Source organism: Myotis yumanensis, unplaced genomic scaffold (assembly GCF_028538775.1).
Source record: "Myotis yumanensis isolate MYYU_CA2020_CCGP unplaced genomic scaffold, mMyoYum1.0.hap1 SCAF_3, whole genome shotgun sequence".
In the NCBI taxonomy this organism is placed as follows: Eukaryota; Metazoa; Chordata; class Mammalia; order Chiroptera; family Vespertilionidae; genus Myotis; species Myotis yumanensis.
In genome coordinates this window covers 203269807-203293536 of record NW_027223754.1, presented here as the reverse complement: position 1 = coordinate 203293536, position 23730 = coordinate 203269807, and the positions used below count along the sequence as shown (strand labels likewise).

At 46.8% G+C, this 23730-nt stretch overlaps 1 protein-coding gene across 2 annotated transcripts in view; it reads right to left on the bottom strand.

Annotated features, from left to right (window-relative positions):
- The window catches only part of ABTB3 (ankyrin repeat and BTB domain containing 3), a 256079-nt gene extending 243457 nt beyond the window's left edge, over positions 1-12622 (bottom strand). For both annotated transcript variants that reach the window (XM_070410983.1, XM_070410984.1), the window contains exon 1: positions 11009-12622. In XM_070410983.1, coding sequence (XP_070267084.1) covers positions 11009-12149 — 1141 coding nt within the window. In that variant the 5' untranslated portion in view covers positions 12150-12622. The remainder of the gene's footprint in view (positions 1-11008) is intronic.
- Positions 12623-23730: the final 11108 nt, after the last annotated feature.

The following is a 23730-nucleotide window of genomic DNA, read 5'->3' as shown; positions in this document are numbered from 1 at the left end:
AAACAATGAGTCATAAAGGGGCAGATTGGACGAGGGGTTGCTGTATATTTACAGTTCTGCATTGCCAATCTGATTAAACTGATTGCTCCCCTAATAGCGGATTTCTCCTGCCACAGGCAGCCAACACGGTGAGTGGGACAGCCTGCTGATGACACGCCAGGTGAGCAGGGTAGGAACCCAGGCTCCTGTACCCCCACTGCAGGGCCTTGAGTGAGTCTTGTTAGCTTCTCGGGGTCAGTGTCCCAGGCTGTGGAGTGAAACTAACAAGACTGATCTCATTGATGGGATTGGAGGGACTAAGCTGAGAGAATATTGGGAAAGTGCTCAGCACAGATGCTAACACATGGCGGACCACAATGAACAGGACCAATTGTTCATCACAACTAAGGAAAGAGATCAAAGCCTTATTTCTTTTTTTTTCCAGGACAGCGTGGCATTGCAGACACCAACCTAAGGATTCAGAGAACTGGGGTCCAGGCCCAGCCATGAAGTGAGGACTTTCCACTTTTAAAGTTCACCCGCCGGCAGCTGTGCGCCCACACATGCATCCTCCTGGTTCTCAGGTGTCTGATTTGCAAAATCGGCCTAACACCCAGGCGGAAGGCAGCAGGGCCGCGCCAGGAGAACTGTGCAGGCTTCTCCCAGCTTAAGATCCAAGAGGTGAGGCAGCCGCAGCTTTCAAACTCTGAATTAGAGCGAGGGGCCGTCTCACAGGAAGAGAGTGGGTATAAAGGAATAATGAGCCGCCATTCCTTTCTGTTCTTCAAAGAGAAGCTAGCTTTGAAAAGGAGAGATGTTCAGGGCGGAGGATTTGGAAATACAGGGGAAGACTCCCAGCCAGTTAGCAAATAGTTAGCACTGGGCTCTTGGTTTGCCTATGAGTGAAGTTCCACTGATTTCTGGTTCACTTCATAGGCCACCAATATGTATGCAGTGCCCACCACGCGCAAGCGCTGTTCTAAGTGTTGGGGTGATAGTGGTGAATTAAACAGACAAATATCCCCGCTCGCAGGGAGTTTACAGTCTATGGCCACATGCATTTGCTGAAAAAAAAAAATACATTTAACTTCAGACTCTGGGCCACATGCGGCCCATAGAGATACAAAGATGACTAAGAAGCAGTCTGACCTGTAAAGGTGAACAGGTGCATGGCCTATTCCGTATAACCTGAGGAGTGCTGCAATAGAGGTTTCAGAGGAGTGGAGAAGGAGACACCCAACAATAGCAGCTGCCACACTAAGTGCTTAGAGACATCGTGGTATTTTGTTTTATCCCCAAACACCCCTTATTGGTGGGCACTCTTACAGGTGAGGAAACTGAGGCTGAGAGAGAAGTGCTTGCCCAAGGGGGCCCAGCCAGGGATGACACTGGGATGTGAACCCTCGACGCCTGACCTCAGACCCTTGGTTAGATAGCACAATGTACCACAGAGGTTTCCTTTTCATAGCACCAACCAGACTAGACATCTGAGTGAGTCAATAATGTACACAACACGAGTCTCCATCCGGGATTAGGAATTCAGATCCTTTCTGTTTATGTCAAGTTGGCTTAGCCACAACACTACTTTGGAAAAATAAACATATTTCTCTAATACAGAGACAAGCCAGTTTTAAATGCCTGACCTAGGAGAGCCGCAGGTGAATGTGCCAACCTTGAAGAATGAAAGCAAGCGCGTGAGCATCGGAGGTTGGGAAGTGTCTGGCTAGACAGGGTTATTTTTGGTTTGGAGATAGCTTTGATGGGCTGCACCTCTGCTCCCTGTATCAGAAATGCCACGTGGGAAGTGAAGATGCTGCATTGAAGGGGAGATAAAAGGGAGAGCTTTGCATCAGGAAAAAAAATAAAGAATTGCCAATAATCATGAGGACGGGGAAAGGAGTCATCTTCAACTTCGAAGCATCTGGTTTAAGATGGGGGTGAAAATACCTACCCGGCCTTCCCGTAGTCACCCTCCCCTTCCTGTCTGCTCTCCACACTGCAATCTACAATGAGCTTTTTAGGACACAAATCTGATCATGTCATCTCCCTCCTTAAAACCTTTCAATGCACTCCAGTGTCCTTGGGAAAAGACAAATTCCTTCATCTGGCAGATGCTTGGTCCAACCCTATCCACTCCCCTCACTACATTCTCCCATTGTAGCCACACTGGACACTCTCCTCATCATGCTCTCTTCTGCCACAGGGCCTTTGCACATTCTGTTTGTATTCACAGAGTACTCTTCTACCTTTTCAACCAAATGAGCCATGCTTCAGCCTCACTCAAGCCTCACTTTCTTAGCAAAGCCTTCCCTTTCTGCCGACTATATCAAGAGCCTCAGTAGAGACTCCTACAAGCCCATGCATCTCTCTTTTGTAGCAACTATCACAGGTGTAAAGTTACATCTGCATGATTATCTGATGAAAAACCAGTGCACAACCAGCCTGCACTCTCCATGAAGGCAGGGAACCATGTTGCTTAACGTCTAACACGGTGCCTATAGAAAAGGTCATGATGAATATAACAAAATCCAACAGCGTCGACATTTATTAAGCAATTTCTACATGCCAGGCACTTCCCAACAACCCTATGAATTCAGTTTTATTATCATTCTCATTTAACAAAGGGGGAGATCGAGTCACAGAGAGATTAGGTAACTTGGGTTTTACACAGCTGGTAAGTGGTCAAACCCTGCAAGTCTGGTTGCTGGCAGACTGGTCGAAGCCTCTCACTCAATAAATGGAACAGAGTGCCTCCCTCCCCTGCTATCAGCCGGACTCAACAGGAATAAGAAAACAACTTTTATTGTGTTCAGCCTGAAGATGTTAGGGTTTATCTGATATAACAACAGCTAGCATTACCCTAACTAATAAGTGAGGTGCTTAAATATGCGGCATTGGCTTAGAAGTCAGGTAGCGGGTTATTATATCAGAGACTGGAAAACTGGAGACCCGTGTTATGCAGCAGTAAAATTTTTGGTTAAACTATAATCTATGAAAACTTAGAAGGCAGAACTCTTGCCTACTGAGCCGGTAAGCTCTCAAGAAAGAGATTTGAAAAAATAATGGTAATAGAGTTTGCTGAGTGTCCCTGGCTGAGTTTAGTTTAGCATGGTATTCAAGAAAGAGAGGAACTCAGGCATGCATTAGCCAGTTTGCAAGTAAAATTGGAAAGGAAGAGTGGAGAGGTAAAAAAGACAACGATTTCTAGACCCCAAGCAATCAGAAAAAAAAGACTAAGAACACTTTTAAGTGAAATATCAGACTCAGGGGATAAGCTTCCCAGCTAAGCCTCATGGCCTCAAGGTAGTTGGCGTTAGGTTGAGAGAGAAAGAGAGGCATGGAGTTAAGAAAGCGAAGAAATAATGCAGGCTTCAGAAAGGTCTAGGAAATAACTTTAGGTGTGGCTACTGGCACACTAGACATCAGAGAGGAAGATTCCAGTTGTTGTGAGGATTGCATTGGCAAAATCTATAGGCCTGGATTTCAAGTCTTTTACTGTTACAGCATTAAAACTTAGGCCTCAAAAGTTCAAGGGTAGGAACTAGGTTATAAAAGATTTAGAGCCTCAAGGAGACCACAGACCCCGAGATCCATTGCAGGCATGGTCAAGAAGAACAAGGGACAAAGAAAACCCTCCTATGGACAGAGCCCGGGGCATGGAGAACAATGAACCAGGCACTTCCTCACAGAGGGCTTAAGCAAGGAACCTCACCCATTTCCAGGGCACACAGTGCTTCCCACACACGGTGCCTGCATGGCAAGATTTCATAACTACTATTAAGGGCCAGTGTCTTCCACTGTTGTCTTTTCCTGCTGGATTATCCTCCAATATGGTATAGGGGCGCAGATAACGTGTCTCTTTTGGCTCATGGGTCCCTGGACCATGAGGAGCCACCCTCCAATCGATAGGACAGAAATCCACCCAAAGATCCTGAACTTGAAGTTGAAAGCAGGGATTGGACAGAATGTGGAAAGGCAAACATGTGTTGTGTGTAAGAAGAAGAACGCATATACATGTTTGGTGGCCAGGGAGCTGATGATACAGCTGGCCAATGATATATGGGCACAAGTGATGAGGTCCCTTGCAGGCTTAACCCACAATGACCTTTTTTTTAAAAAAAAATTAAATATTTATTGTTGAAAGAATTACATATGTCCTACCGCCTCCCCATTGACTCCTTCTAGCCCCCCCCCCCCCCCCGCCCCTCGCACCAGTCCCCATCCCTTCATCACCCTATTGTCTGTGCTATGCATGGGTTATGCATATATGCATACAAGTTCTTTGGTTGATCTCTTCCCACCTACCCACCCACCCTCTGACTTTCTTAAGATTCTCCACACTCTTCTTCCTTCACCTGGTGGCTGGATGAATGTGCAGGAAGACACTGAAGGTCAGGTGTTGACAATAAAAAAGACAAACTCTCCATCAGTCTTGTTACCTAAGTGATCCTCCTGCCTCCTCCCACTCTACCCCTCTGTGCCAATCTGAATAATAAATGACCTTCTATTGTATTAAGCTCCTGAAGATTTTGGGGTTGTCTTTTATAATAGCTAATGTAACTGTAATGATTATAATATATAAAGCTCTTAACACGGTGCCTGGCACATAATAAGCACTATACAAGTGTGGTTATTATGATTATTATACCCATTTTACAGAGAGGGAAACTGCAAGTTACGTTGTGTCCGACTCCAAAGTCAATTACTATTTTGGATTTACCACAGATGATAATCAGATCCATTTTTGTAGGTGAGTTTGGTGCCTGGCTCAAGGTCACAAATAATAGCAGACCCAGAATTAGAGGCCTTCCTCTTACTCAAAGGCCTTCAGGAAGCTCGCCCCGGACTCCAGGCCTCCAGGTTAGTCCCTCATTGTTTCATTTGATTGATTATTTTTTATATGTCAGGAAACACTCTACTTGCAAAGGCCCCAGCACTGAACTGGCAAGTTTGTATAGAAAACCAAATAACCCTCCACTGACCCAAATTCCAAGTTTTAATTTACACCGAGCTAGTTAATTAAAAACCTGCTCTGTGAGCACAGACACTGCTGTGGCTGGCTCATGAGACAGCTTTTGCTGTTCTTTGTAAGGAGCAAGGTTTCTTCTGTGACATTTTTGTCCATCACAGTGACAATGCACCACAGAACAGCACAACCAGTCCAGGGACAGGAAAGCTGCCGAATAAGAATTTAGTGCAGAATCAGAATCTATGGGGCAACAGTAAAACAAAAGATCTGAAAATCACCCTACCCACCAAGCAAGTGTTGCAGAGACAAGGGCTCGTGTTAATTAATGTTTACAAAGTGATTGGGGATCCCTGAAATGAAAGAGACTATTCAAAAATCCCCAAAGCATTATTATTATCATCAGCCCGAATAATCTGTTTTTTTTTTAAGGAAGCCATTATTATCAAATACCGACTCTATGGCAGATGTATTCACATACTTAATCTGATTTAATACTTTTAATCACTCTATGTGGTAGGTTTGAGTTTTCTCCCCCCTTTTTTTTTTTTTTTTTTTTTTTTGGCAATCCTCTCTGTGCCGATGAGAAAACCAAACTCAGCAAAATTAAGTCACTTTTTATAAAGTGGCAGAGCCAAACTCTGAGGCCAGAACTTTCTTAGTGTAAAGGTCTCTCCCTTTTATCATGTCACACTGCCTCTTCCAGACTCTCTCTGCACTTAAAACAAAAGTTCACTCAAGGATGCCTACGGCTTTTCTTTTTTTGTATGTCCTCTTTTTTACTGAAGTATATTTTGCAATACAGTGAAATGCACATATCTAAAATTTACAAGGCAATGCATTTGGACAGAAGCATATATCTCTGAACCCACGCCCCTATTAATATAAGGGGCATTTCTCACACCCCAGAAAGTTCCCTGGTGCCCCTTCATTAACAATGCCTTTAAAAAATACAACAAATAAAATGAGCTACTTTCTGCCCTGCCAGCATGGTTCAGTGTCAACCTATGAACCAGGAAGTCATGTTTCGATTCCTGGTCAGGGCACATGCCCGGGGTTGTGGGCTTGATCCCCATTGTGGGGTGTGCAGGAGGCAGCCAATCAATAATTCTTTCTCATCATTGATGTTTCTATCTCTCTCTCTTCCTCTCTGAAATCAAGAAAAATATATATTTTAAAAAATGAGCTACTTTCATTTGACCCAAACAATCTTTTTGTAACTTAGGCAGTGGTGCTGTGCCCATAGGGTCAATCCTTGAGGTGGGAACACTGAATTATTTGATGCTGGAATTATTGGGAAGGGGGATCCTTTAAAAATTTTGCATACTGATGGCTCTATCCACACTGAACACATTGGGACCAGTTAATCTGGATGAGACAGAAGTAAGAGACATGATTGTGTCTGGATTTTAGCCTCTACCATGTGTTAGGCACCAAACTGGAATACCCTTATATATATATATAATCTTATTTGGTCCTCATAATTATTGCTTTCATTTTACAGCGGAGAACTCTGGGGCTCAGAGAGGTTAGAACACATACCTGAGAACACACAGCTAGAAAATGGCAGCCTTGAAATTCAAAAGGTCTGACTTCAAAAGCCTTTACAGATGCTGATTACAGATGTTGATGGGCAAATTTTACATCCCAAAGATTTAATGGGCCCGTTATATTCATTCAACAAACAGTACTCAGCATCTACAAAGTGCTAGGTGTTGTGCTGGGTGATAAGGAAGGAGAAACAAAGGCCAAAGACGAATAAGACACAAGCTTACACTGGAAGTGCCAAGGTATGATGGGGAAACACTTAAAACCGGGTCAGGATTCTTAAGGAATGGGGCAAGGGTGTGAAAGGGCCAGGTATGGGGAGTGGGGGGAGGGGTTTCTCAAGGAAGTCCTCACAGAGATGCCAGAAAGATCATTCCTGAGCCAAGCCTTCAGGGATGAGTGCAAACTGGCCAGCTCAGAAGGGGTTTACCAGGTAACATGACTAGCACATACACCAGCATGGTGAGACACTTCTGTCTGCTCCTTGTTTAGCTTTAACAAAATCAACCAAGCCAAATTTTAAAAGCCCAGAGAAATATATTGTTCACTGGGGCCCTCAGCTCTTCCAAACAGCTAAAAATCAACATTAAAATAACAAAGTTCTAAAGAGTAAAACACTCGCCACAAACCTCATGCCCTAACCTGTGGTCAGCAAACTGCGGCTCGCGAGCCACATGCGGCTCTTTGGCCCCTTGAGTGTGGCTCTTAAGCCTTAGGAGTACCCTAATTAAGTTAATAACAATATGCCTACCTATATAGTTTAAGTTTAAAAAATTTGGCTCTCAAAAGAAATTTCAATCTTTGTACTGTTCATATTTGGCTCTGCTGACTAAGGAGTTTGCCGACCACTGCCCTGAGCCCTCGCCTATGATGTTTTGAGAGTGACCAAGCCCTCATTTAAAGCCAACTGTCTTTTATTTTCTGAGTTGATTTCCACATGACTAGTTGCATGATTCCTCAGGCCTTGGCAGCAAATTCGAAGGGTGGACAGGTGCAAAGATGGCAGGAAGAAGGGGCAACCAAGATAGAAAAAAAAAAGAGACTTGGAAAGATGAGTCGAGAAACTAAAAATCTGTCCTAGCCCCGTTGTTCTCAACCTTCCTAATGCCGCGACCCTTTAATACAGTTCCTCATGTTGTGGTGACCCCCGATTTCATTGTTACAAATTGAACATAATTAAAGCATAGTGATGAATCACAAAAACAATACGTAATTATATATGTGTTTTCCGATGGTCTTAGGCGACCCCTGTGAAAGGGTCGTTCGAGACAGGTCGAGAACTGCTGCCCTAGCCAGTTTGGCTCAGTGGATAGAGCATTGGCCTGAGGACTGAAGGGCCCCAGGTCCGATTCTGGCCAAGGGTGCATCTCCAGAGGTGGGTGTGCAGGAGGCGGCCAATCAATGATTCTCTCTCATCATTGATGTTTCTATCTCTCTCTTTCCCTCTCTCTTCCTCTCTGAAATCAATAAAAAATATATATTTTTTTTTTTAAAAAAAGAAGCTAAAAAACTCCATAGCTTCTTTCAGGACATCATTGTATAATATAGTACAATAGCTTGCTCAACTCAACAGGCATCTTCTAAGCTCCAACTGTGTACCAGGCCCTCTCTTAGGCTTGGCAGGGGATGTGAAAACGTAAAATCCGTCACTGTCCAGTTCAGTTTGGTAGGAACAAAAGGTGTATAAATTGAGACAGGAAGAATGTCAGGGTGTGAAGGGTCTCTTCACACGGTGTATGTAATAAAGGGCAGGAAGGGCTGCCTGAAGACAGGGAAGTCATTTGTCACTAAAGAGCAAGACACTTAAGGAAGATACTTAAGTTCCCCGTGCCTCAGTTTCCTCTTGTGTATAGTGGGGATAACAGCAGTATCCTTTCAAAGCAATGTTGAAGATGAGATGGGTTGACATACAGAGTAGTGTAGGATGCCTGTTGTCATTGCCTATGTACCTCACTACTTCCTTCCTCAGTCCTTAGATTTGGTAATTGCTCAATAAATACTGCTGGACAAATGAATTCACACATGAATGGGTAAGTGATGCTACTGAGTCAAAAGGGAAAAAAAATTATTATGTAAGGCATTGAGCTCTTTCATAAGCCTTGCAGACCATGGAAAGACTGCCATGCACACAGGTTAAGAAACAGGTGTGATGTTTAAGGTATGTTTCAGACACGGAAGAAGTTAGTCATTCATTCCTTCACTTTTCTGCATAGATGGCCTGACATTTTAAACAAGCCCAGGAAGTGAGATGAAGAGATCACAATGAAATTAGAGGACATCTCATTCTAAAAGATGGCTGGAGGGGCCCTGAAACCCAGGAGTTAAGCTCTGCGGGAAATGCTGCGATGACGGCAAACCCCAACCACCACACACTCACCCTGCCCAAAACCAGCGCTGTGGGCTTCTCCTTCCTTAAATTATACTCACTCCCAAAAGGATAAACACAAACATGGTCTTTAAAAGATGTTGAAGATCATAAAAGTCAAACCAGCTTGAAAACATAGGCTATGAACACAAACAGATGGAGCTACCAGAGGACCTGGGGGTGTCTTACAGATCTCCACCCTAATTTTACAGATGTGGAGACTGAGGCCCAGAGGAGGAAAGGGAGTCACCAAAGTCATCATTTCCAGAGAATGGCAGACAGGGGTGGAGCAGGGGGCTCGGATTCCCAAACTCGAGCCCTCGAAGGGGACTGCATCTTCCTGCCAAAGGAAACCTTGAGGAAAAAAATAAGAGGGGCTCCAACTCCAGCAGGGGATCAGGACTGGGGTGAGGAGGCCCTGCGGGAGGAGAGGCAGTAAAGAGTAAAGAATGATTGTGATGGGGGAGCTAAGGACAAGGCTGATGAGCACACGCAGTGGGAAGAAATGTCAGCCCCTCTGCGCTTTCCGTGGGGCTAGGAACAATCCGGTCCAATCCTAGCGCCTGGTTTTTGCAGGTGTATCCAACCCCTTCTACACAAACACACGCAAAGACCAATGCCTTCTCCCAGGTGTTTTCCTCTCGGTCGGAATTTCTTGCGGGTGGGTAGGTGGGTGGGGAACGAAGGAGGAAGAGCTCGGGCAAAGAGTCTACCGGATCAATGCGGAAGTCGCGACCCCCGCCCTCCCCACCCCCCAACACCACCAGAACCACACACCCCCGCTTGGCTCCTTCCTTCCCCGCCCCCAACGGTGATCGAAGCCAGGTGAAGGGACCGAGAGCTGGAGGGCGGGTTTCCGAAGGGCTTCTCTTGGAGACTCTGCGCGCACTCACCGGCACACCTAACATACACACGCACGGCCGCGCACACGCTCGCGCGCATGTAGAGATTCACCAACACACACGCACTCGCATGCACACATCTGGTACCCCCCAGAGGCTCGGCCGCGCCCGCCCCACCTCCCCTTCAGCCCCCGGGAAACGGACAGGCAGCAACATGAATGAAACCTGCCCAGAAAGACTGCATTTCAGCTCCAACCACGCAACCTCCGGCCAAACCGCCGAATAGAAAACAAAGTTTTATTTCGCTTTTAGACTCTCCAGTTACGCTTCTACCATTTCCTGTGGAAAATGGACGCTTTGAAGTGTCTAGCTCGGCTTTCACAGACAGGCAGGACCGCCAGCTCGAGCTCTTGAAAACAAGAGCCCCCCGCCCCCAGCCCCACCCCCTCCGCCGCCAGAACTGCAGGTTCAATCCCACCCAGCTTCTGCCTCCAAAACAGGGGGATGCGGGAAGAATGACAGAACCTGCTGGAAACGAAGCCCTACACTGACACCTCCCCCTCTCCAGGACCCCGCCCCACTCCCATCCTGCCCGGGCCCCTGGTGGTGCTCCTTAAGTCAAGTGGCAACGGCTGCAGCTCCTGCCACAGGGCTCCCCAAACGGCACGAACTGGGAGGTCGAAATTGGGGAGGGGTGTCCATGCGCAGCACCCACCAGCTGTGCGCTCTGCCCCGGAAAAACTTGGGACCCATAAGTCTTCCCGCTGCACCTTCTCCCCACACACCCCTCTCCCCTGCTGTCTGAGCGACTAGCGAGCTGAGCTCTCACGGCTTCTGCCTTTACGCCACGGGGCCTCTCCACCAGGGGCCCTGACTGCCCCCCAAGGGTGCGGGGAAGTGTGGGAACCGGGCGGCGGAGGAAAGAAGGGCCTCCTCGCGAATTCAGGGAGACAAACTCATGTGCTTGAGAATTTGGCATCTTCAAGGTCAAAAAAACAAGGCTCGGGCAGAAATATGGACTACGCGCAAAGGATCGCAAACCTGCCCCCTAACAGGGTGTTGGGTTCTTCCCAAGCAGGCAGGAGGCAGCCCCGCCCGGCCCCGCAGTGTGGGCGGAACCGCGCGCTCTCAGACCTGGGCCCTCAGGAGCCCGAGCCCAGGAGGGAACAGGCGGGGGCCCCCCACCTCCAGCTCCGCGGTCCCCTCCGAGGGACGGCCGCGGGTAGCTCGAACGACGCGGGAGGGGGGCGCGAGGCAAACTTGCCACGAGAGTTGGCCGTGTTGAGTAGCACTCGCGTGGCCACTTACCGCTGGCGTTCTTCCCGCAGATGAGGTGCTGGTAAGGCTGCAGGAGCCCCCAGATCTCGGAGTCGTTGTTGACCGTGTGCTCCAGCGTCTCCACGGTGAACTTGGGCGCCTCGTGGAGTGTGTGGTGGTGATGGTGGTGGTGGTTGGCCGCGGCGGCCGGCGGGGGGGCCGCGGCTGGGGCAGTGGCGGCCGGAGGGGCGCAACAGCTGCTGCTCCCGCTGGCGCTGCTGGCCGCGCTGCAGGCGCCGCCGCTCGCCGCTCCCCCTCCGGTTGCCTCCCGCTCCTTCTCCGCCGCGGGGGCCGCGTTGGGGCCCGAGCCGGGGCCTGGGCCGGAGCTGGAGGCCGAGCCGGGGCCGCTGCAACTCCGAGGCAGCCCCGAGGCCACGACTCGCGCGTAGATGTCCCGGAACAGGCTCTCCATGCAGGCTGTCAGGTAGATGGCGGCGTGCTCGTGGATGCGCAGCGCCACGCGGCTGTCCACCATCCAGCGGTACACGCGGCCCACAGAGAAGGTGAGGCCGCAGCGCGCTGACTTGCCGCGGCCCAGGCGGTCGCCGCCGGCGCTGCTCATGTTGTAGAGGGACAGCGCGGCCAGCGCGGCCGCCGTGCAGTGCGCCGCCAGGCTCCAGGACAGCACGATCTCCATGGCGCTCTGGATTTCGTACTTGGTGCACTTAGCGAAGCGCAGGCTCAGGCGCTGCGCCTCCTTGGCGATGCGTACCAGCGCCCGGCTCACCAGCATCGACAGCTTGGCCAGCGCGTCTTTGGGCAGGCCGCCGGGGGCCGCCGGGCCTGCCCGGGGATCCCGCGAGCGCAGCAGCAGCGCCTCCAGCTCCTGGAGGGTCCAGGGGACCTCGTCGAGGTCCGGCAGCAGCCGCGAGCAGTGCTGGCCCGCGCAGTCCAGCCCTTCGGAGTCTTCCACCAGGGCAGTGTTGACGGTGTCAAAGCTGTTGTGCCGGCTGTGCATGGAGTCAGCTAGAGGCGGCCAGCCGCTCCCGCCATACGGGGACGCCGGGTGCGAGTCGGAACAGCACAGGGACAAGTTGGAGGAGCGCACCGAGTCCGCCGCGCCACCATAACCCGAGTCCAGCGTCAGATCCTCCAGTGTTCGGACTACGGGCTTCTTACCTCTCCTGGCCATCGCTGCGCCACTTCATGCTGCGGCCGCCGGAGAGCCGGGGGTAAGGAGCAGCGAGCGGCGGCGGGCGCCGGGGCGCGGGGAGAGCCGAGTCCGCTCCCGCTCGGCTCACTTTTCCACCAGCGGCTACTCCCAAGCGCTACTACTTTCCGCCGCCTCCCCGAGCCGCCGCCGCTGGAATGCACCCGGCAGACCCTGGAGTCATCTTCCAGAGTCCGGGCCGGAGCTGGGCGCACCGAGGAGCGGGCCACCGGGACTCGCCCCTTCCTTCCAAAATAAAATAAAAAGTATCTGACCTTCTCCTTCCTGGGCCCGGCCGGGTGCACAAGCCGCCGGGCGCCGCCTCAAGTGTTCGTAAGACGGAAATCAACTCGGATGCCGCCGCCGCAGAAGCAGCTCCGGCGGCAGCTGGCTCCCAGCTCTGGGCTCCGGGCTCCCGGCTCCCAGATCCCCGCGCGGGGATCTCTCGGCGCCCGCCCGCCCTGCACTGAAGCGCAGCAGCGACCGCGGCGGCTGAACACCCTGGCCAAATCCCGCAAACCCCGGGCAGCCTGGGGGGCGGGTATATGTAAAGCAGGACCCGAGGAGAGCCAATGGTATCAGAGGATGCTAATTACCTCCCCTTTCTTTTTTTTTTTAAATTCTTCAGCTCCACGCATCCCCGCCCCTCACACACGCCCCCTGGCTGTAATCAAGGCTACAGGAAGCGGGGAGCAGCCGCCTGAGAATTGGGGGGGGCCTGTGAGAGCGTAGGGACGCAGAACGGGAAGGTGGTAGGTTGGGCAGGTGATTCCGCCCTCACCGAGGTGCTCCCCTTGGCTGTTCATACAGTGTCTGCCTGGGGTCGCTGGGCCTGCCGCCGCGTTTTGGATTTCACTTCCTTTTTTCTTTACTACACGAAGCACGTTTTTTTTCTGCCTCTCCACTCTCCCTCACCTTCGGGTACCCAAACCAATGAAGGCGGCCCTCTTTCAGCCCGTTTGCCCCAGTGGAAATAAGAAACCAGGCGAGCTGAGGGGCCAGAGAGATGAGACCACAGGAAGGCCAAATCTCTGGACTGTAGCCACCTGCCACCAGGGCACATGAACTAGGTACCTTTCAGTAGCCAAGAAGACCCTGTGCCCATTCTTCAAACCCTGGAGGAGGGGGGGTGGAGGGAGGGTGGAGGGAAGGCTCATGTCCCACTTTGCTGTCCTGGTGGGTATGGTTCCAGGCAGTTCAGCCTTAAAAAAGGTAAATTTGCATCGAGGGGAGTTTACTGTTTGACTAAAGAAAGATACAACGTATATGCGTGACTTCGCTGCATGTATGTCAAATGGCATCGTCTTGTTTGTCTCCACCCACCAGGCCAGAAACCATATCTTCTTCCCCTGGGTACTCCCAGCTCCCACACAACATCCTCCTGGGATAGGACACCCTCTTCCTCTGGCTGGCTAGAATTTTCAGCGTAGAAGCCCCCTCCTGTAGCAAGGTAGCCCAGATCCTTCAATGCTGGCTTGGGTGCTTGGACTGACCCCCCACCCCCCACACACACACCTCATGCCTTCTGTGACTGTTGGTTTAAGATTTCTAACTTGCACATTGGACTAGGGGTTCCCCATGCATAAACCCTCAGTAAATATGTTGTTTATGGGTGGATGAAGGAAGGACACACTTTTGAACTGTTGGTTTGATGGTTCAACAGTAGACTTTCCCAGATAACCCAGTAGATTGTCTGATGTTCCTCATATCTGTCAACACAAATCCACCATCACCCCTCCCTTCACATCAATGAACCACCCTCACCCTGTAGCTACCATCCGAATCTATATCTCATCATCTCTCGCTTTGACTATTATTATATTCTACCAACTGGTTTCCTTCTCTCTTGCCTCCTCTTTCTCTAAACTCTCCAGCCCAAGAATTTTCGAAAGGCATAGTTCTGATTTTGTAATTCCTCTCAAGAACAACTTAAAAGGCTCACCCTTGCCCTCTAGACCAGTGGTTCTCAACCTTCCTAATGCCGCGATCCTTTAATACAGTTCCTCATGTTATAGTGACCCCCAATTTCATTGTTACAAATTGAACATAATTAAAGCATAGTGATTAACCACAAAAACAATATGTAATTATATATGTGTTTTCCGATGGTCTTAGGCGACCCCTATGAAAGGGTCGTTTGACACCCGAAGGGGTCGAGACCCACAGGTTGAGAACCACTGCTCTAGATAAATCAAGTTTGTACTGATTAACTGACCTTCACTGATCTCTTTACTCGGTTCCCAGACTCGCTTTCTGTAATATTCCAAGCCTTTCAGAAGGGATTGTGATGGTTAATTTTATGTGTTAATTTGAGTGGGCCGTCTACTAGTAAACATGGTTTCTGGATATGTCTCTGAGGGTCTTTCCATAAGAATTAGCATTTGAACCTGTGGACTCAGTCGATTGCCCTCCCCCACATGGTTTTTCCCAGCACCGATGCAGCTGGGACATCTTGTCTCATCTCCAGCCCTTAGATTGGAATTGACATCATCTGCTCCCCTGATTCTCAGATGTTCAGGCTTGAACTAAATGACACCACCAGCTTTTCTGGGTCTCCAGCTTGCAAACGTCAAATTAGGGGGCCTCTCAGCCTCTATACTACCACGAGCCAATTACTCACAATAAAACTGTATTTTTTTTTCTGTTTTTCCAGAGAACCAGACCAATAGGATGTGATATATATCTGGAAACCCATCTAATACTGATGGTCTTATGATCTGAACCTTGCCTTCCTTTGTAGCCTCTCCATCATCACATAGACACACAGACACGGATATATTCACACACTACACAGACACATGCACACCTGTTAATAAACACAGACACTCGGATATACTCACAGACCTACACAGGTACCTGCACACCCATGAATGAACACACACACACACACACACACACACATACACCCTGTGCTCTAGCTATCCTGAAATCACTTGCTAGTTTTCCATGTTACCACGTTGTCCTTGTATCTTGGGTTTCAGGAGTGCCTCTGTCAGTATTCTGATGATGGACCCAGTGTTCATTCAATCTCCTTTATCCTTCCTTTTCTTGCACCGGCAGTGCACAAAATAATCACCCCCATGGGGGTGGGGTTAAATGAGATGTTTCCATATACAGGATTTAACAGTGTCCCACACATGATAATAACCCTTTAAGTGTCTGTTACCATCATCCACATTTTCCTATTTTCTACAATAAACAGTTATTTCTTAGAGACTTGGGGGGAAAAATGACAGATGTTACATATAAATCCAACTTCTGCTTCAAGGCTGGGCTGCAATTCTACCTCCTCTCGGAGGATTTTCCATGTCAGTAGACCTGCTGTTCCCTTTCATGCTACAGATGTTTTGCATGTGTCTTCTCTCACCTTCCAGAGGGCATACTCCTTGTAAGCTGGGATCTTGCCCCCCATATAGCACCAGGACTAATGAGCATGTTCCTTAGTATTATGAATAACCAAAGTGGATGTCCATTTAGGTTACTGAAGGAAATCATTAATGCACTGGCCAGTTGCTCAGTGGTTAGAGTGTCAGCCTGAGGACTGAATGAAGGGTTGTGGGTTTGATTCCTGATCAAAAGCATCTACTTTGGTTGCAGGCTAAATACCCAGCCCCAGTGGGAGGTGGGTGTTGGGGAGGCAACCAATCAATGTGTCTCTCTCACCTCTCTCTCTCTCTCTCTCTCTCTCCTCACTTCCTCTCCTTCCCCTCCTTCCCTTCCACTAAATAAATAAATAAATAAATAAATAGAAAAAAATATCCCCGGGTAAGGATTTAAGAAAAGAACGAAATCATTAACGATAATGTTAAGTGTCTGAGTCTGAGTGACCTGAAAAAACACTGAAGATAGCAAACACATCAGTCAAATGTTAAACATTAACCCCATGCTATTAGAAAACTCAGTGTCTGCAAAGAATGAAAAAGGAAATTTAAATCATCCAAAATTCCACCTCACAGAAGTCATCAACATGAACAACTTCATTCTTTTCCTCTAGTCTTCCTAATTTGCCCCATCTTTTTTCTTCCAAGCATACATATTTTAAGAGATAGAGTTATTCTGCACGTTATTTTGCATTTTAATGTTTTCCTCAAGAAATTTCCTAAAACTTGATAGTATAATCATTCCCCGTGCTACTAAATATTCATCCAAAATATTCTTGTCTGTGTGGCTGCAAAATATTCCAAGATATGTTTATATCTTAACTGGAGAATTTTGAATCCCCATTTGGTTGTTTCTGTTTTCAAACTGCCGTAATAATGCTGAGAGGGCCCTCTTTGTGCATAAATAACTCTTTCCTTCAAAACCAGAAGTCTTATGTGTGTTATCCTCTAAGAAATACAGACACACAATAAGCATATACTAAAGACTTAAAAGGAAACAAAAAGGGATTATTTTGCCTATCAGATTAGCAAAGATTTATAAAGTCATCATGATGAATATGTGTCACGATGAAGCATAAATCGAGGCAGTCTTTTGAGAGGTCAGTTTGCCAATATGTATCAAAATGTCAGTGTGTGTGTGTTCGTTCCTTATGATTTCCCAGAAATCACATCTTCTGATATTATCCAGGGTGATCCTTGTGAATTTTTTCAGAAGTATACAGGATGCTCTTGGTAGTGTTGTTTTAACATAGGACTTTGGGAAAAAATCTCGGTGCCTTCCAATAGGCCTGATGAAATGAATGACAGTAATCCATCCAAGGGAATACGAAGCAGGGACCAAGAGTAATGGTGGTGATCTTTACTTCCACGACATATTGATTAGGGAAGCAATGTTTGAAAAGAGGTTTGGGAATTGCACATATAATATGATCCCATTTATATAAAATGCTTTACGTAGAGCTAAATATGTATACAGCTGTGCCTCGATTTATTGCCCTTTGCACTATTGCGCTTTACAGGTGTTCTACAACCCTCCACCAGAAAAAAAAAAAAAATAATCATGACTTGCTTTATTGCAGTGGTCTGGGAGAAAACCCACGATGTCTCTGAGGTATGCCTGTCTAAGCATGTGAACTTGTCTGAAATGATGAAAATAATAGCTATAACTAGTTTGTTGGATTTCTGGTGACTTTTGAATGAGTTTTATTGATCCTCGTTCTATCCCTGAAGTCTTTTGTGTTCTGGTGATTTTTAATTTTCTTCTTTGTACTTCTGAACTTTTAATGATAAACATGTATCATTTTTACCAGAGCCAGAAAGCTATTTTCTAAAGAAAATTAAATTATGTTCTGCCCATTACTTGGAAGCCTACCTGTCAATCAGAGTACTAATATAGAATTCTTTGTCCTTCAGCATTCTAGAAACCAAACAGCAAGCATAGCAACTAACCCAACAACCAGAACGTGAACTAGCCTCATTCAGAGGGACTCGCACATGTTGGGGCTTCACCACATGCTTCCCACACATCTACTGTGCGTGAGTAGCAAGGCCATGTGGACGTAAAGTGTGGCCCCCCTACTTCCTGACTACATAACCGTGAGCAAGTTCTTCAGCCTCTCCATGCCTTCGTTCTTCAATTGGGAACAATACCACTCGCCTGTAGGTTGCCTGTGAGAATTAAATAAGATCATTAGAACGGAGTCTGGCCAGCCCTGTAAATAAATGCTCACTAGTGTTGGTTACTTTCATTACAGGCCAGACACAGTGATGGTTGGGGCAGGTGGGGGCGGGGGGAAGGCTATGGAGTCTTCACCTCCCTCCTGGGTACTGCTCTTGTTGAGCTTTTTGTCCAAAGACAGACATCAATAAGAGCTGCAAGTGCAATGAGTGTCAGCAAAGGGGAAGTTCAAGGATTACACACCTGAATTAACAGATTATGTATGTTTCGCTGCACCATTTCTGGGTGAGCTCCTTGCCAATATCAGCTGTTTCCTAAATGCATAGTCAGTGTGTGTGAGGCTCAGTGGCGATCCCTTTGCTCTGCGAACATCTTTGTGAGTGGAGGACTCTGTTACTGGGTAGAAGACTATGGGGGAGTCCACCCCAATTTCAACCTGCTCCACACCAGAAAGGGAAGGATGTGCCCACTTCTTCTGAACTGTCTCCTGAAAGAAAGAATCACAGGGTCAACTTAAGAGCTTGCTCATTTGCAGGGCAGATAGGGTCGCACAGCTCCAAGAGCTTTAGAAGGTAACTGTTAAACAAGGGTAGAGTTACACCTGTCAGCAGGAGGAGGCTCTCCGAGCAGATCCCAATGTGAGTGTGGTCTTCATAGCAGTGATTTTTCATGTGCTTTGATAAACTGGGAAACCTGCCAGCTTTCTCCCTAGAAAAGTGCATTTGTGTGCATAAACGTGCCTCGTATATATACAATTACTATACCAATATTGGGGTTGACTGACCCTAGATTTCGTCCAGGGAGGTTCCTATGGTTCATTAATATGATCATTGCTCTATCCTTCTGGAGGAATTCTAAAAGTGGAGAGGTACAGTTCTATTCATTAGGAATTTCTGCTCTGGGGAGGGGAGAGGATCCAGCCAGGAAACAGAAACCATTCTAGGTTCAATCAGAAGGAATCTAATGCAAAGAATCGGTTAGAGCAGTGGTTCTCAACCTTGGCTGCACATTAGAATCATCTGGGAATCTTTTTAAAATGATTTCTGGGCTTCATCCTCCAGAAATTCTTTGTTTCTTTGTTATGGGGTGGGTCCACAACATCAGTAACAAAGAAACAGAATTTCCGCAGGATGAGGCCCAGAAATCAGGATTTTAAAAAGATTCCCAGGTGATCCTAATGTGCAGCCAAGGTTGAGAACCACTGAGTTAGAGAGTGGATGGGAGAGCTGAGCTGCTACATGGGACATGAAGGAGACAACGAGGAAAGCAGCATCAGCAAGAAGGCTCTGCCACCTCCAGGGCTGAAAGGATGGGGGAAGATGATGTTACCAGAGTCCAGAAGCCAAGCCATATGACAGGATCTAGAATCACAATGGAGAGGTAGCTCCATGCTGGGAAGGGATGCCTGGCAGCGTCTGGGCTCCCGGATGAGACACAGCTGCTGCCAGGAACATAACCAGAGGCAGACATAGAGAGGGACTGAAAACCCCTACCCTGTCCCCTCCTTCTGGACCTTCGCCTTCTTTCCATCCTTCCTTTGGCCAAACCCATCAAGAAGCTGAAGGGTGAGGGAGTCTGGGAAAGGTAGTTCTTGTGCTACAAAGTAGACAAAGCAGAGCAGGAGTAGGGCAGGTGTGGACATGAGCACAGACAAGCAAAGGACAAGTTCAGGAAGATAAGAGGATGCTTCGAGACATGTGTCTATCACGGAGTGTCCCAAGGTAATGCTGCAGACTTTCAGAGGAGGAAGCTTTGACTGTGTCCCCTCTTGTTCCCACTGCCCTTATCCTGGTGAAATCATCCATGGCCTCCTGTTGGGACTGTTCCCCACAGCCAGTCTCCCCACTGACAGTCTCATTTTCCTATCCAGACTCACTTCTACTCTGCTGCCTGGGCCATTTTTCTAAAACAACTCTAATCACCATCGGAAAGGAGTAGTTCTGGTCTCTGTCCAATCTCATGTGCTGCTATCTGCCCTGGTTACCTGGCCCCATACTCCCTACAGACTAAGTATAGTTTCTTAAATACATTGAGTCTTCATTCATGCTGCTCCTTCTGCATTGAATGCATTTTTTTCTTTGTGTATTGGACTCCTATGCACCCTTCAAAGCCCATCTCAAATGTTAAGAACTACCACACTTCTCCAGTTCTGTCCTATAGAACTAGCCTCTTTCTTTGTTCTGCTTCTTTAAATGTCCATCCATTATAGCCTTTATTGTTAATAATTAGTTATAATAATTATTATTGTCAGGAGCTACAGCAGCCTTCTCCTTTCTTTGTGCAATAGAGTAATAGTTAAGAGTGTCAAACTGGGGTCATAAAGACCCATGTTTAAGAACCAGTGGCTGGCTATGTGGTTTTTGGATAAGTTTTTAACCTCTGAGTTTCCATCTCTTAATATTTTTATGGGGAAATCATACTGCCTCAGATCCTCATAGGGTTATACTACAGAGACAATGCATGTAAGTACTTTGTCACAGTGCCAGAAAAATGGCTCCAATAAACACCAGCTACTGTTAGCTAATCCTAATCTTTTAATTAAAAAATGAGAATGGTGTATATATAAATTTGTGAACTACTTTTTCCATTAAAATGTATCACTTTTTCCTGTCCTTAAATTTTTTTTTACATTTCCTCAACTTTTTATCTTGTAGAATTTCAAACAGAAAATTTGATAGATAAACACCCCATCCAGCCTTTACCCTGATTCACCATTGCTAACATTTGCTTTCCTCTGTGTGTGAGAAGTGTGTGTGTGTGTGTGTGTGTGTGTATGTGTGTGATTGTGATTTATATGTTCTTTTTTTCTGACCTAATTGAAAGTAAGCTGCAAAGAACATGACACTTTAGCATGTATCCTACGTTCTCTTACAAGGAGCTATAAGACCATTATCACAACCAAGAAATAACATTGATATAATAATGTTTTCTAAAATATAATTTAGATTACAATTGTCCCCAAAATGTCCTTTATAGTGGTTTTGTCTTATATCATCTGATTACTACATAGAATTCTACTAAACAGATGTCCAATAATTTGTTCAATGAATCTATTATTGTTGGACATTTAGATTCTTCCAGTATTGCATAATTATACATAGCTCTGAAAAAAATCTTTACAGCTACTTCATTATATATTTGACTTCTTATTTCCTTGGGAAAAATTCCTACAATGGAATTTGGTCCAAGGCAACGCAACATTCTAAAACCCTGATGCATGATGCTAAATTGCCCTCCAAGAAGACTGTACCAATTGTATCCACCAGCAGTGTACAAGCGTGTCTGTCTCCATTTATTTGACACCTCTGCTATACTCATTTTTATATTTATCAATTTAATAAGAGAGATAGTAACCGCTAACATTTATGTCATTCCTGATGTGCAAGGTATTATCCCAAGTGTATATAACACATATCAACTTGCCTGCCCTTTACAACAAACCGAGAACCTTCATTTTACAGATGAGGAAACTGAGGCAGAGTGGTTCAGCAGCTTGCTGAAGGTCACACAACTAGGGAGCAGCCACCCAGGCACAGCTTGAATCCAGAGACTGTGCCATTACCTATTCTCTCAATAGTGTGTGTGTGTGTGTGTGTGTGTGTGTGTGTGATATGTTCTTTATAGTGTTTACCATTATGCTATTACCTCTCCATAGAGTATCTAACATTTATCTGATCACCCATAAGTTGAATTTTGATCCCATATTTCTCTTTTATATCTTTGCTTGTAAGAATTCCCTGTTTACATCATTTCTTTTGGGAGTGGAGGTGGGGATAAGTCCTAAGTCTTTTCCTTAATGATTGTTAAGAACTAACTACAGTGGGGCCTTGACTTACGAGTGTCCCGACTAACGAGTTTTTTGAGATACCAGCTGTCTCTCGGCTGATTTTTTGCATTGAGTTGACAGAGTAATTTGAGTTAACGAGCTCCTTAACGAGCTCGGTCTCGGAAGGAATTAAACTCGTAAGTCATTAAACTCGTAAGTCAAGGCCCCACTGTATTTATAGAATAAAAGCATTCTTTCTTTGTCATACATATTGTAGGTAATTCTCCATAGCTTGCCATACCCCCTTTTAATTAATTAATGGATTAATTTGCTAGCTAGCATAAGATTTTTATTTTCTTGTGGTTATATTTGTCAATTCTCTCATTTAAGGCTGGTAGGTTAGAAAGGCCTGCCCTGCCCTGGAGAGTGTACACGCCCTCCTCTATTTTCTCTCCTGTCTTCGCATTTGACTTCCAAACCTTCAGTCCATCTTATTTCTCTGCACCTTTGCCGACACCAGGGCTGCCTTACTTCCAGACCAGACCCCAATGCCTTCCCAGGACAGACAGGACACATTGTTTGCTGAGACTCGGCTCCCGGGCCGTTTGCTCCCTCCTTCCGTCTGGAAATGACACGTGAATTCTTCAGGAGCAGTGCACCCGAGACAACATAGGATTGCCCTTTCAATCTGTTTCATAAATAAGGTGTCCTTTTCCTTCCTGCTTTCCATCCAAAATATGAAACACTTGATTCGCGCTAGACAATTAAGACAAAAGCCCTGCTTCCCCGGGCTTCTCTGAAGCGGGCTGTTGAGCGGAGAGCAGCAGTAGTTGAGGGGAAAGCATGCCAAGAATTCATTTCAATTTGAAAGATCTTTTCAGGGCTTTATTTGTTCCAAGAGTTCTTTAAACGTCTTAAATACAGTCCGATGAAGTGCTTTAGGCGCTGTTTCAATACTGATTATGTCTCCTCTCCTTGAGGACAATGCTGGCTTCAATACACATTACTGTTTTCAGCCAAGGTTTGATTTTAACATTAGCCGGTCCCATTCTTTTTCTCCTTCCACTTTGCCCAAATATTGTGACTTAAACCATTACTCACAAAACGAAACCATTAGTGGGTTTCCGAATATACTTCAGGAGATGGATGGCAGCCCCACCGCCCAAGCAACAATGCAATGCTTGCCGTGTCTCCCAGTGTCGCAGATAACCAGTCAGTGTTTGCTCAGTGAATTAGTGAACATGCATGCGCATGGGGTCCAGGAAAAGAATAGCTATTAAGCCTATCATAAACAAAGGGGGAGGGGATGGATGCTCTGAAGTTTTTGCAGGGGAGCTTAAGCCTTTAAAATTACAACTTTAATTCATTTACTCATTTAGCTAATAGAGAATTTTCCAATGTGTGCTTCATAAAACATTAGCCCTATGAAATGCAAAGGAAAAAAATGTTGACAAGTTAGAGACCCATTCTCTGGCTCTTAGAGATTCATGGCAAACATTTGCATATTAAAGACTGTCTATTCCTATAGCATAGAAACCTGTTTAAATTAACTTAAGCTCAGCAAGGGCAGAAATTAGGTCTGTTGTGCTCACTAATGTGTCCCAAAGAGCTTCATATAGTGTGATTAGATATATATAGAATGAATGTTCTAGTTATCTATGGCTGATACAGAATTACCCCCAAACTTAGTGGTTTAAAGAGCAAACATTTCATCTCACCACTTCTGTGGATCAAGAATTCAGGCACAGTTAAAGGGAAAGGTGTCCTCAGCTCAGGGTCTCACAAGCTACAATCAAGGTGTTGGCTGGGGTGCAGTCGTCTCAAGATCATTTATAGCTGTTGGTAAACCTCAGGTCCTCACCGACTGTTGGTTAGAGGCTTCAGTTCCTTGTCACATGGGAAGCTCACAGCATGACATCTGGCTTCCCTCTGAACAAAAGGGCAAGAGAAGTCACCCAAGATAGAAGCCACAGTCTTTTTATATCCTAACTAGAGGCCCAGTGCATGAAATTCATGCACTTGGGGGGCGGGGGCAGGGGGGCGGTGTCTCTCAGCCCAGCCTGCATCCTCTCACAGTACAGGAGCCCTTGGAGGATGTCCAGCCTAAGCTGGTAGTCAGACATCCTTAGCGCTGCTGCAGAGGTGGGAGAGGCTCCCGCCACCACCACTGCTCTCCCCAGCCATGAGCCCGGCTTCTGGCTGAGCAGTGCTCCACCTATGGGAGAGCACTGACCACCA